This window comes from Punica granatum, unplaced genomic scaffold, assembly GCF_007655135.1.
Source record: "Punica granatum isolate Tunisia-2019 unplaced genomic scaffold, ASM765513v2 Contig00055, whole genome shotgun sequence".
Taxonomy (NCBI): domain Eukaryota; kingdom Viridiplantae; phylum Streptophyta; class Magnoliopsida; order Myrtales; family Lythraceae; genus Punica; species Punica granatum.
This window is the reverse complement of record NW_022204061.1, coordinates 4919-18800: the sequence shown is the minus strand read 5'-3', so window position 1 is coordinate 18800 and position 13882 is coordinate 4919. Positions and strand designations below refer to the sequence as shown.

Genomic DNA, 13882 nt, shown 5'->3' with positions numbered 1-13882 from the left:
GTTAATTTCATTTTACTCCTAAATGTTTTATCCTCCTCTCACTTCACCCCAGTGGCTTCGATTGTCCCGATGACTGCGGGTTCGAAATCTCTCTCCGAGATCACACAACATAGTTGAGGTGTGTCAACTGCAGACCAAAACTTATTAAATAACAACAATGAGTATTTTAAACTAATTGCAGCATAAACTTATAAATATAATTTGTTGCTCGGAGAAAGGGCAGACTTCGAGGGTGTTTCTTGTCACTTCCTTAGCACGCTGCCGAGAAGGTAAGGTGTAGAATCAGCATAAAATCCGAGTAAAGGACCAATCTGGGCATGATAGTTGTACAAGCACTGGTTCAGAAGATCCAAAATCAACTCAAACAATAAGGGTGTATTTTAAATTTTAATGAATACTGGGCAAACTGAGTAATTTATTTATGCCCCTTAAAAAATCGAGGAAGTCGCATAAAGGCCCCTCCCCTTCGTCTCCCCTTCTTTCAAATTCAAAAGCCGAATTGGCTTTCAAATCAAATTTCCCCATTTTCAAAATCGAATCCATTTCCCTCTCCTTCTCCATCTTTCTCGGCGACCCTAAAACCCTACCTCCCTGAATCGCCTCCGCCCGCCGCCAGGTCCTGCCAAATGGCCTCCGTCCAGCCGCCGGCGGCCTCCCGGGAGCTCTCCAACCCGCCCTCCGACGGCGTATCCAACCTCCGGTTCTCCAACCACAGCGACCACCTCCTCGTTTCCTCCTGGGACAAGGTACGCGGCCGCTCCGTCTCTCATTTCTCCTTCATCCTCAAAACCCTAGCTCACTTCCTGAGCTATGTAGTGCTAGGATGCCATTCCCATGTCACTTTGATTCTTACTAAAATGGGGTGTTGTGTCCATCTCTGCTGAATTGAGCTTAAAAAATCTTCTTTCTGAGTGCAACAGACGGTGAGATTGTACGATGCAAGTGCTAACGTCCTCCGAGGCGAGTTCATGCACGGTGGTGCAGTGCTCGACTGCTGCTTCCACGATGACTCCTCTGGTTTCAGTGCCAGTGCTGATAATACTGTCCGCCGGTTTGTGCTCGTACTTCTCTATGTTCTTCTTTGTCTTGATTTTTTTCTTCTTTTTAAGTAACTTTCAACTAATTGTACTGTTACCTGATATTGCTTGCTTGCTGTTTACTTTTGGTACTCATGGTTAGTGGCTAAGCAGTTGAAAATTAGAAATTTTCCTCATTAGGGGTTTTTGAAACGTGATGGTTCAGGCTTGTGTTCAACCATGGCAAAGAGGATATTTTGGGAAAGCATGAAGCTCCCGTTCGATGTGTTGAGTACTCTTATTCTGCAGGTGGGTTTTGCTTTCCAACAAGGTGTTACCTTTTGGTCTGAGAGATGTTGGCTGACTTTTGATGAAATAATTGGATTGACTTTTTCCAATAATTCATGTATTGTGTCGTCCCTTGAAGCGTAAGCAGTAATCTTTTCTCTTTTCGCAAATTAGCTCATACTGTTTCTTGTACTTGAATTTGTTGTTATAAGGCCATGGCTTTTCTTTCTAGACGGACACAGAGTACCAAACTTGTTTGTTTATGTTATCATGCACTAACCTGACACACTCGATAATGTTTTCATCCATCTTTGATACAGGGCAAGTTATCACTGGCAGCTGGGATAAAAAATTAAAATGTTGGGATCCTAGAGGTGCTAGTGGGCAGGAGCGGACTCTTGTTGGGACATACCCACAACCTGAACGTATCTACTCGCTGTCTCTTGTTGGAAATCGTCTGGTGGTGGCAACTGCAGGAAGACATGTAAATATCTATGATCTTCGAAATATGTCTCAACCAGAGCAGCGTAGGGAATCTTCTCTGAAATATCAAACCAGATGCGTCCGTTGTTATCCAAATGGGACAGGTATGCCTCCATCATATACTTGAGTTTCATTAACTGCCAATGAATGATCATCTTGCATGAAATTCTTCTTGGGTTGCTTCCAACTGGCCCAGGACCTTTGAACTTGGATTTCTAGGTTTTAGTTGTAGGGGGAACTCTTGGTCACCCAAGAATAGGATCAGTCCTCCTGCCAGTCTAATTAAATTCTCTTACTTGGGTGCACTATGTTATATTGATCCATTAGTCTTTCAAACTGCCTATTATCTTTGCAGGATATGCCCTTAGCTCTGTTGAAGGAAGGGTTGCCATGGAGTTCTTTGATCTCTCTGAAGCTAGTCAAGCTAAAAAGTAAGCACAGCAGGTTTTGAGGTCGGATGCTACTTTCCAATCTTCATTGTTTTGATCATTAATCATTTCAAGTTTCTTGCAGATATGCATTCAAGTGTCATCGAAAATCAGAGGCAGGAAGGGACATCGTGTACCCAGTTAATGCCATTGCTTTCCACCCAATGTAAGTGCCTCTATGGACTAGAGGATCATAGCCTGAGTGCATATCCTACCTCTCTTTTGGGATATTAACTCATTAATGCAAACCTGCAGCTATGGCACGTTTGCTACTGGTGGTTGCGACGGTTTTGTCAATGTCTGGGATGGGAACAACAAGAAGCGGCTCTACCAGGTAAGATTTCGTCCAGGAAGAGTCAATAATATGACTATATTTCATCTATGTGGTTCTCACTAATTGTTGGAACTGTCCAGTACTCTAAATACCCAACAAGCATAGCCGCCCTCTCTTTCAGCAGAGATGGCCGCCTTTTAGCTGTGGCCTCAAGTTACACATACGAGGAAGGAGATAAACCGTAATCCTCTCTCTCTTACACAACATTTACCATTTCTTTTCTGTTAATAATTCAGGCCAGCTTCATTTCATGTTGACTTGTTTCTGTCTTCAGAAAGTTTAATCCATTCAAAGCACATGGAATAATCATATCAAATTTCTGTTCATATCCACTTCGGATGTTTTCCCAGTAACATTTGAAACTTGTTATATAGAGATCAAACGCCTTTAGCATACCTTGTTTTCTGAGTTATCTGTTCATTTTGCAGGCATGAACCTGATGCAATATTCGTTCGAAGCATAAACGAAATAGAAGTCAAGCCAAAGCCAAAAGTTTATCCTAATCCCCCAGCATAGATTTGAATGATATATGAGGTTTCCTACTGTGTCATTCTGGTGTGGAGATGTATTACCGTATAAGACCCTTCTAGAGGCTTCATCTTCCCAATGTAGCGTGATACACTTGATTCAAGTTTTATTCGTATAGTAGTGTGATTCTGCTCTCACTTCCCCTGTTTCCTTTCTTGAGATCAATGGAAATAGCGAGGACTAGTCTCAATTACTTCTTTTTTTTTTGCTAATCCGGAGTGTCTAGGCTTTCGCTCGACTAATCTCTAGGGCTCTGTAAACCTCCGACGACGCACGGAGCAAATAATCACGTCAGAAGCGCTCCGATAACTCCAAGGGATCTTGAACTTGAGATTGGGTTGATACTAGAGCTCCTCTTTAATCATTATGTCAAACTCCTTGGAATTTAGTCTCAATTACATTACTTGAACGAGATGATTGTGCAAAATGAATAGGGGAATTAGTATCTGCAAATTATAGGACCTGATTATGGATGCCAAGACATGCTTGCTTTTCCATGTTTCAGCTATCCAGCTATTAAGCGGAAACAGCAGTGAGAACCTGTACTGGCGATAATTAAAGCTTTCCTTTTTAACTTTATACGGCTTGTAAAAACGTATTTCGAAAATCCTATGAGTACACAATTCTAGGCAAAGCTGAGTAGTATTCTACTCTATCAACCACATGCGAACCCACTTCCAGTATGGTGAATATCAAGAGCCAATATGCCCACAGAAGAGCATGTTCGAGGCTTATCGTACACATAGGGGGGAAGAAAAGGGAAAGCTCTCCAACTTCTGTCCTTTATACATAGATGAAAAGAAGTGGCTTTTGCAATCACCTAAACCCAGATGGAGCAGCTTGTGGACCGATTCCAGCCCCTCTTCGCATTGCTTTTGATTGAGCGAGCATCTCATCGTAGTTCTGCTCAGAGAAGTAAATGTTAGCATTTATATGACAAAACCAGAAAGAGGTCAGGAAAAATACAAATTCCAGACTGCTTCTTATGGGGTGAGTACAAGATGTCGGCAAATGGTAACAGTACCCTTTTCTCGAAAGCAGCATCCCTCGAGTCGATAATCTTGTCAGCGATCCCATAATCAATGGCTTCTTGTGCTCTAAAGTACTTGGGCCGCTGAATGTCCTTAGAAATTTCTTCTTTGGGCTTCCCTATGCCCTTTGCTAGTAGTTCGATGTAATACTCAGTGTTGGCATCAAGCTCTTTCGCCTGAGAAAGTTTTGAGTCATGATATCATCGAGGGGGGGAGAGAGAGAGAGAGAGAGAGATGGACAGAGAAATGGTACCTTAATCCACATGTCTATGACAGCTCCACTTGATCTATTGACCTTAGGCAAGTACAATTTCGCTGCATTTCAAAGCTAAATAAGTGAATACATAAACATAGCTATAACTATCTATAAAAACGAGCATGGAAGAAATTTATACCAATCAATTGCAGTAGCGAATTACAACAGAAACAAAATTCTGACAGCGGACTTTGATTTCTAGATGCTTTAATTTACCTTTGAAAGTATAATACCTGTCCAACTTCCGAATATACTTAGGAAGTAACAGCACAACGATGAATTCTTCTATTTGATTCCATAATTTCTCACAAGCAACCGTGAAAAACTTAATCCAGACACGATAAAAGAGCATCCAAACAATATTATCATTTGAAATCAGGGAAAAAGAGCTATGTTTAGAAAGAATAGAACATACTGGAAGAGTTTGGCTGGAGAGCACGGAAACCCTTAGTTCCAAGAGACAGTAGCATTGCTGCTTGACCGTACGCCATCCCGCAGTTCACAGTGTAAACATCAGATTTGCAGTACTTTCAACAAGGGAAAGCAGAACCACTCAAATGTTAGAATCAAGTAGGGTAAGTCACAGGAAATTCACTAATGGATCTTAATTTTTTTCTTCCCAGTTTCAAATCCAACAGATTTTGACACACTCCTGAATCTGAATTATCAATATATGTGTGAGCAGCAGAATGTCAAGCTTCGTCTTATCATAAAAAATAATCCCAGAAGTCCTATGACCTCTTGAGCATTTCATTGTGTTGATTATGTAATAACTATCGCTCTAGATGCCAACTCAGGGTGAAATGATACTCACAGCCATTGTGTCAGCGATGGCATATGCCTCTGTTTCAGATCCCACAGTCTCCATCTTCTCATTCTGCAATACGTATCACTATAAGAATCAAGTAATTATATATGTATAAAGAACTTCAAATTGATGGCCACGAAAAAAGAACTATAAATGCAAATATCCTTCACGCAGTACCAAAACACTATGAATACACCATATTGACTCGTAAATTAGAATCACAAACAAAAGTATTTTCATTTTACCTGGGTCCCAGGTGAATTGATGTATAAATATATAGGCTTTGAAGGGTTATCATAATCCAACCACATGAACTGAGCAACTAGAAGCTCAGTCACTGCTGGCACAATCTGCAGCAGGCGCAAAGACAATGTGTCAGTAACATATCAAAGCAACAAGGTATCTCAAGATGTATAGTGGCTTACGGGCATGCCAAGGTAGCATATTCGAGCATCTAAGAGCAGTGAAGGCAAATCCGGCGGAGCAGTTCTCGGCCTTCCATATCCTCTGGCACCTCCTCGATACATGCTCACACTCATACTATATTTGGAAGGACTCTTGTAGTCCGTTCCTGATAAACTCCACATGCCTCCATTATCCAAATAGTTTCGTGCTGATGAGATACTTTCCTGTCAGGAGTCCCACAGTTATTCAGTATTTTGTCTCTCGCAATAGACATACTTCTATTTGGTGATAGAGAATTCCCACTTCATGTGGTTAAACAAGCTCATGTTTCTCTTTCCATTATCACGAGTAAAAGAGTAGTTCCATAGTTCCATATTAAGAACAACCTTTTAAACAATAACAGAATGCATTATCTACTTGGATCTCACTTTTTGAAGAAGAATTACAATTTTTCAAGATTTTTCTCCAGCCAACATGCAACTAGACCACTGTATCAATGATAGTCCCACAAGACAACCACTGTGGATAAGAAGGGCAAGTAAGATATGACCTCAGTGACTTTCTGTGACTGCCTGCGAACAGGATTATCTTCTGTCATGAACATATCCATTTGCGAAGGTGACAGGCCATAAAGATACTGGGGAACATTCTTAAAATTTTCAGCCACTGCAAATGGAAGAAAAGAATATTAGACAACCCTAAAGACTATACGGCGATGAGGCGAAGAGAGACTTCAACGCTCTTGATTTCCAATAGCTTAACACCCTACAAATTTGAGCTATGAGTAAATACTCTTAAGCTCTACAGAAAATAACGAAACTTGAGCTTAGCTCATCAATAAGACGAGTACTTTGACCTCAAACAAAAGTTTCAGGCACTCAGGAACGGATAAGACGATTTCCAAACATGCTTACACAACAAAAGTGATTTCCTAATCCCTGAACACACAATCCTACATGGTAATTGCTGTTCAAATTGCATCAATTTCTGCAATCAACCACAACTTGAATACTATCCAATCGGAAAACTCAGAACATGACCTCCCCGGGGCAGACTTAGCTCGACAACCACAGCAACCGAAAAGAGTTCAGATTTTCAACACTCACATCCTTCCTTCAGATTCTCTTGCCTGAACTGCTTCGGTATGTGGTCGAGCGAAGCCCTGACGACCGGGCCCCGTTCCCTTCTCCTGCTCCTTCCAACTCCCACGCTTGCTTTGAGCTGAGAAAGTGAAGAACGGCTCGCCAAAAGCTTGATGGAGCTCAGAAATGGCGACTTCGGGACCCCAGTAGAGGGACCCACTTCCGGGGTCGGAGAAGCAGCTGGGATTGTGGACGAGAGCATCACAGAGGTCGCCATGGAAGAGTTTTTTCGAGGAGAATGAGAGGAGAGAGGGAGAGTGTAGGAAGAAAGCTCGGATTTTTTATGATGGAGACTTCCGGGGCTACCGGTGGGTTGCTTGATGCTTCCCTCTCTGTCTCATGCATCGTACTTTGGACTGTCCGGCCCGTCATGATCGGGCTGAGAATGGGCGGGCCTTGTCGTGATCTGTGCCCTTAGAATCGGGCCGGTCCTGATAGAAAATTTCGGGCCCGGATAGGCCTGTCAGTTTTTCACAAAACGTTCACCGAGTCCCCAAAGCCAAACTTGAAAGGTTCGATTTCACCCTATAAGTAAAAACTTTGCACTCTTTCTCACAATGACATGGTGTGGACTCGGGATAGGAAAATCGCGATCAGAATAGCGTACCCACCCAAGGCTACAGAACTTGGGTGTAGATCTTTTATCGAAATAAAATGGCCTCGAATTTCGATCAACTATTAATTCACCTGCCCACCAGACCCAGAATTCCCCGATCATCGTCGGAGGGCAGTTTGAGTATGCAGTTTTATTGTTCTAAGCAGTAGTTGTAGACTATTGATGACTCGTAACTCAGAGGAACAATAAAGTAGACTATAGGAAGACCATATCAAGCTAACAAGATGAATGCGCAGTTTACTATCTACTAGGCATGGTGCCAAAAGAGTGACCATAACTCAGAATTAATTGTCGGAACAGATGAGCAAACAAATACCCAACTCTTATACTATGTCGAAACTTTCCGACCACAACTCAAAACGTCAGGTAACTTGAAAATAGCTATCTGCTCCATTAAGATCATGTCTGATGATGCGAGTGACCATCAGGGCCGCCGCGATTGACTTTTCATGCAAACATTCAGGGCCATTAGAGAGAAAATGGACTGGAGTTCAGGAATTAGATATATTCAATCCATAATAATAATAATAATAATGCCAAAATGTATGAAGATAGGCGATCTGGTTCAATGTCAAATACACGTAAAGGAAAAGAAATACATTATGCAAGTTCCTGGAAGACTATCTCAGTTCTCAGATGCTTAGGCGCAGCAGCCCGGGAAAGTGCAAGGCTCTTCAGCGGTACTGCAAATCAATGAGAAAACATAAGAACAAGCGACCAGCACTGTGATTCAACATCATAAGATTGAGAAGAAAAATGTACTGGTGATCTTGGGACCACTAACCGAAGAATAAATCATAACTTCTAGTCACATTTTTAATGCCCAAGAGATGGCAAGTATGAAAATAGATCTACCAATCACTATCCCCTTAATAAGATGATGGAGCTGAAAACTCAGAGAGTATACCTTAATGAAGCCAATCTCCTTGGCGTTGCTGCGGAAACACTGTCTGCAGCACATGAGTCCATACTTCCTGATCAACCCATGGGGGTTCCCACACACACGGCTGTAATAGGTGACAGAAATGTCATCAATCTTTAACCAAGGTATTGCAAAATATGCAGAAAAATCAGTTCAGGTAGTAAACTGCACGGAAATGGCAATTATCTAATGCAAACACCAGAAGCTAGTAGAAAAGATAATAAATTTCAGTGGAAGCATCGCCATGATGGAGTCTTAGACGATAACTGCAGCCAAAGGTTCCACACAAAGCATCAATACATCGCATGGTTATTTCAGGAGAAATACAACATTGGGGATTCAAAGTACAGAAGCTAAGCTATAAGGAACCCTATCCTCTAGGGAATTTTCCAGTTTAGATGACGAAAATTCAGATTCACCAGTGTATGATCAGGTCTCAATAACATAGGCTTTACTTTCACGAACCCTACCTTAAGATATTCACGCAATTTAATGTCGATTCAGCATTATCATGTTCTCTCTCGATTATAAGTAACTCAAATATATAAACTGCTATAGTGCATAATTGATTACTGCTCAATTGGGTTCAACATCATACTCATCTCCTTATTGGATGATGCATCCGATTTCCAGCGCAGTTTTTTTTTTTCTCCCTCTTTCTCATCATAGTTTTGCCAAATAAACCGAACCAAAAACCTTAAACACGCGTTAGACACGCACACAATTACTTGTAATCCTGAACTCGACAGACTGCAGAAGACTGAACATGATTATGCCGTCACTAATTGAACTGGAGAGCAATTACAGTCCAAAAAACTCCAATATCAAACTACAAAATAATTACTCGGCAAATCCCGGACAAGAAAAAGGAAAGAAACATAGCGAAAGAGTTGAGAAGCTCAGCCGCCATTAACCGAGCTCTCACAATCAAAAGTAAGACTACAAGATGCAACCTTTAGCATACTATTCTACGATCTCTAAAGTACAACGATCAGAGGACAACCAAACGAGGAACTTCAGCTCATTTACTGAGCGACTTCCGGGAGAATGATGAGAGAGAGAGAGAGCGAGGGGTACCATGCGCGGGAACCGGGGCCATAGTTCTTGGGATGGGAGTTCCAGATGTTGGAGTGGCCCATTGCTTTCAGCTCGACGCAGAGAACGCAGACTGCTACGGGAAAATTGCGCGGGGCCGCTGCAGAAGATGGAGGAGGAGAACTCCGCAATTTTGGTGTTTATATATGGACGGACACCTCGGGGAACCCTAATTTCCCAGCTGGACAAAAGTACGTAATTACTTTTTAGCCACCCAACTTTTCGTGACATGCTTTTTAAGCCCTTCCACTGGCGATCAGTTCTGGAAATGGTCTTAGTCTTTAACTCTTATTAACTTCGCAAAGGAGGCTATTAAAAGCTTTTTGAGAAGACCAAGTAATATAATACGTGATGCAACGAGTCGGACCGGGCCTCTGTTGATATATTGCACGTTGATACTAGTGTCGTGTTCAAAATAAATGCCAATAAGTTCCTCATCGTTTTTGAATTTTAGCAGCCTCCTTTCGGGACTTTAGAATAAGAATACACTCTGCTTTTCGATCGATAGACTCCGAGGATACGAAGTAAACATCGGGGAAGGAGTATTCGGCGACAAGAATTACGAGAAAGGGTACTTCTTTTGCCACATTGACATCCAAAGATGCACTGTTCTTACACTTTGTAAATTACACCTACTACTGTAAGCAAAATTAATTCAAACAATTGCAGTAAAATAATTTGCAGCCAGGGAGTTGATCGCTGCCCCAAAACTATGAGCCGACTATGGGATCAGAGACTCCGCCAGTACCGAATTTCGGGGACGATTTCTCGTGCCTGAAGTCCGAAATATCCGCTGTGAAATTATTTGCCGAGGGCGGAGTAGTTGACTAACGCTGGTGTTCAACAAGAAGAAGTCTCCACTTTCTCTAAGCTTGCCATGTAAGTGAGGTAAATAGTCCACAGGTACGAGAACGAGTTGCTCATCAGTGGCTGCAAAATCCAAAACCACGAAACATGGATTTATAAAACACTAAACTAAAGAGGAGAAAACACTAAAGAGGCCATTCTAGCTTAATCTAGTGCAATTATGGAGCCACTTGAGAGTAGCCGTGAAGGAAATTCGGAACATATAGTGTCAAAAAACTATCCTTGAAGCAAACAAAGGTTGCTGAAAAACTGTTGCAGCTGACGGTTTTTATAAAAGGTTGCAACTCACAAAAGCCTATTTGCAATAATTAGGAAAAGCTCGCAATACACCCGAGCTCAAAAACATTCTCCCATAAAAGAGTCTCCTTGATAGCATCTTGAACATGATTTGACATATTATCCACCATACACAGAGTGAATGCAGAATTAGCAAGCACATAAGGCTAAAAGGAGGCGAAGAAAAAGAAAACGAGTCATAAAAGCGAAGAAATGGGAAAACTCTTATACCTGTAGATGGACAGGGATGAATTTGAAGGTGATGAAATCGCAAGCGGGCCAGTACATAACACCACTAATCAATGTAGGGACCAAGTCTCGTTTCAATCGTGCAACGATCTCTGCCCCATTTTCACCTGAATATGGGAATGATACGAAATGCCTTAGAGGTGTCGTTGGCACAAGTTTAGCAATTGGCATTAAGCTTTTGAAACTACCTCCAACTGCAATGTCTCAAGTAATCAACGTAATATAAGCAGAAACATCCTTTCTTCCGATTATCTTGAAGAGTAGGTTAGATAACCAGATGCTATGTTAACTTAACAACACATCAGTCACTTCTAATGATTTTTCTACATATCAGTTGGGAGACAATCTTGGGTCTAGTATGCATTGACAGATTAGAAGATTAAACACATTCAGATGTCTAAATACCTTGTAGATGTGCATTTACACAGAAGAACACAACAGTCATGATGGGTCCATAGATGGCCTGGCCCATGACCATCTTCTTCAGAGTGGAGATGAGATCTCGTTTTGGGAAGAGCTGCGACACTAGATTGAACCAGAAGTGAAGGGAAGGTCCTAATATAACCATCCCATATCCAGCCATTCTTAGTGTCCTCTGAAGATCATATGAATCTGATTGTGCTCTTGCAATTGTCTGCAAAAAAACACAATTGTGAGTGGAAAGTCATCGATGATATGGGTGAAAGAAGCACAACTACATGATCACTCATTCAGTAATACAAGTGAAGAGTTGATACGATACCTAACTTTAAGCACAAAATGGATGATACAATATGGACTTCACACGGGTATTAATGAACAATACTTAAAATATCAACAAGGCTTGATATTGTCAAAACAATTTGGTTCACACTAATGCCAATAGTACCAACGAAACCTTTGTTAAAGTGCAACTAGATAATGAGGATTTTACTTCAAATCAGCAAGACACTCTTAGGCATTCGAATGCAAAAACACTAATACTTCAGCAGTACTGTATATCCTCGACGCACTTCAACACGGAGAATTCGACTGATAGATAAAGGGTCATATGCTATATATTACAGAGAATATCGGTGAGCAACCAAAGCCAGGAATTCAGCAAGGCCATATTATCCACTCAAAGAATCAGAACATTAAACATACGCCCAAATGTTTATCCCACAACATGTTCTGAAAGGACAAGAAAAGAACAGATTCAGGGCACATGTGGTGCCAGAAACTCTTCCATTTTCTACTTAAACACGGCCATTCCCAATAATTAACATAATCCCGACATGTTTTTATCACATTCTCCATATTCCAGCAAAAAGTAGAAACTAAAACAGAACAACCTTTTCCAAACGAGTCCTCACATTTCCGTACCACAAAGCGATGCAATGATGAAAACCAAAAACGTACCAAATCAAATTCAATCCATCCAAGGAACATAGAGAACACCCAAACATCCAAGAACTCATTTTTTTTCTTCACCTGAGACGACAAATCAGCAGCCGTGTAAATAAGCGCGCAGGTGACGCTCTTCGTGATGATAGGCCTAGACTTGACCATCCCCAAATACCACCCGACAAGGCCGACCTTGGACGAAGCCGCCCCAGCCGACGAGGAGGAGGAGAACATCGCGGTCGTGGGGGTAAGATCATTGCACTCCCTGATTCTCCTGGGAAAGTTGGGTAATTTACCGAAGTAGGGCCTGCTCTGCGCTTGGCTCCCGGGAAATGGTGGGAATGGGAAACCGGTGGTTGCTGAAACTGGGTCCCTGCTTCTGCAGCGTGCGGAGCAGGGTAGAGCTTCTCCGCAGCACACCACTCATCTTCGCCTCCTAGCTCCGGTCTCTTCAGCAGAATAACGAGACCGAGCACAGGCTTGCTGGGCGGCTATGGAGGACTATGGATCGAGGATTTTGCAGCAAGGAGGAGGAAGAAGGGTTTGGGGAGAGAGAGAGAGAGAGATTGCAAATATATGGGAGCAGAGGGAGGGAGGGAGGAAATGACAAACAATGGCGCTATGGAGCATGCGTCTCTACTCTGTCCTCCGAATTGTCCCGGCGAGTATGAAATTTCTGTACTCGCGAGAAGGTTGAAGAAGAAGAAATCTCTCTTTTGTCGTAAGCAAGAAATTAAGCTCGTTGATGGCTGAAGGCGAGCCACCGTTCTCGTGACACGTGTCAACCCAGCCATCCCGTGATGCCACGTGTCCAAACGACCAAACGCGTTTCATTCATGCTCCTGACTGGCAGCTTCTTCACAGAAATGTCCCCGGAAATCTCGCTTATCTGACTGACCACCCCGCATTCTGGATTATTGTTTCAAGTGAACCCCTGCTGGCTGCAGTCCTGTTTAGTTTTTACTAAATTTCTGGCTTGTAGGGTGCTTCGATATCAAAAATTTCGCAAAGGAACTGCTGGAAATGGCAAATTCGACAAACATTAGTCTAAGACGTCTCAGATCATTAATGCTGCGTTTGATTTGTTAGTGTGATTTTAACTCAACACACTACACAACAAAAACACACGTTTTCCAAGTCAAATTTATAATCTCATCATATTTGTTATTTTCCACAATCAAAATCAAAATCAAAATCAAAGTTACTTTAACTCTGAAATCAAACGCACCCTAAACTAGTAGAAGTTTGGATTTTCGTATCTCCAGTCACTATTTTGCTCTTACATCGACTTTCAGTTTATGTTCAGATATGCAAACCTGCTGCGTTCTACAAGGCACGGATAGGTATCTTAAATTACTCATTGTTATCGTTGGGGATAAAGTCCTGTTAGCTTGTTATCGTTGAGACGACTGGAAGATCAAGTTAACAATGAGAAAAGAATACCAGTTTTCCTTTTGAAAGCGCAATGAACCTCACGCATTTCCTGATTTTCTCCTCTCTTGAGAAGAAAAGAATCGAAGCTGCAAAGACTTCCTCTATTTTCAAGAAGCCAAAGGAAGTAAGTAATGCTTACAGACATCTGAGTGACTTCGACTAGGAGAAAGATTTCGGTATGTGTCCCTCTGTTTTGTTGCTAAACAAATCCATGATGCTGACAAGATTCGTTAGATTTCCCAGCTCCTTTGGTATGTTCTTTCAATATCATTCCCTGTATAGCTCCCTGCATAAATTACCGAATCAATATTTGTTAAAGATAGGCACTTTTGAAAGTGT

General features: G+C 41.9%; 4 protein-coding genes across 4 annotated transcripts; 1 reads left to right on the top strand and 3 right to left on the bottom strand.

Annotated features, from left to right (window-relative positions):
• Window positions 1–483: 483 nt before the first annotated feature.
• On the top strand, window positions 484–3274 carry LOC116189973 (mitotic checkpoint protein BUB3.2). Its single transcript, XM_031519640.1, has 9 exons — window positions 484–746; window positions 921–1051; window positions 1243–1325; window positions 1625–1891; window positions 2143–2218; window positions 2301–2381; window positions 2471–2549; window positions 2630–2730; window positions 2978–3274. The coding sequence occupies exons 1-9, from the start codon at window positions 627–629 to the stop codon at window positions 3063–3065; spliced, it is 1026 nt and encodes a 341-aa protein (XP_031375500.1). The 5' UTR covers window positions 484–626; the 3' UTR covers window positions 3066–3274.
• Window positions 3275–3623: 349 nt separating this feature from the next.
• LOC116189972 (ATP-dependent Clp protease proteolytic subunit-related protein 1, chloroplastic-like) lies at window positions 3624–7009 on the bottom strand. Its single transcript, XM_031519639.1, has 9 exons — window positions 6684–7009; window positions 6128–6243; window positions 5598–5801; window positions 5418–5522; window positions 5179–5241; window positions 4780–4891; window positions 4362–4423; window positions 4102–4284; window positions 3624–3980 (listed from the first exon to the last, which is right to left on the bottom strand). Exons 1-9 carry the CDS (start codon window positions 6934–6936, stop codon window positions 3894–3896), a joined length of 1185 nt encoding a protein of 394 aa, XP_031375499.1. The 5' UTR covers window positions 6937–7009; the 3' UTR covers window positions 3624–3893.
• An 816-nt stretch (window positions 7010–7825) lies between these two features.
• LOC116189976 (40S ribosomal protein S29-like) lies at window positions 7826–9492 on the bottom strand. Its single transcript, XM_031519645.1, has 3 exons — window positions 9335–9492; window positions 8243–8342; window positions 7826–8018 (listed from the first exon to the last, which is right to left on the bottom strand). Exons 1-3 carry the CDS (start codon window positions 9394–9396, stop codon window positions 8010–8012), a joined length of 171 nt encoding a protein of 56 aa, XP_031375505.1. The 5' UTR covers window positions 9397–9492; the 3' UTR covers window positions 7826–8009.
• A 419-nt stretch (window positions 9493–9911) lies between these two features.
• On the bottom strand, window positions 9912–12682 carry LOC116189970 (PXMP2/4 family protein 4-like). Its single transcript, XM_031519636.1, is given in 5 exon segments — window positions 9912–10282; window positions 10727–10851; window positions 11150–11378; window positions 12197–12449; window positions 12451–12682. Coding segments are annotated over 5 exon segments (783 nt in total). The 5' UTR covers window positions 12537–12682; the 3' UTR covers window positions 9912–10192.
• Window positions 12683–13882: the final 1200 nt, after the last annotated feature.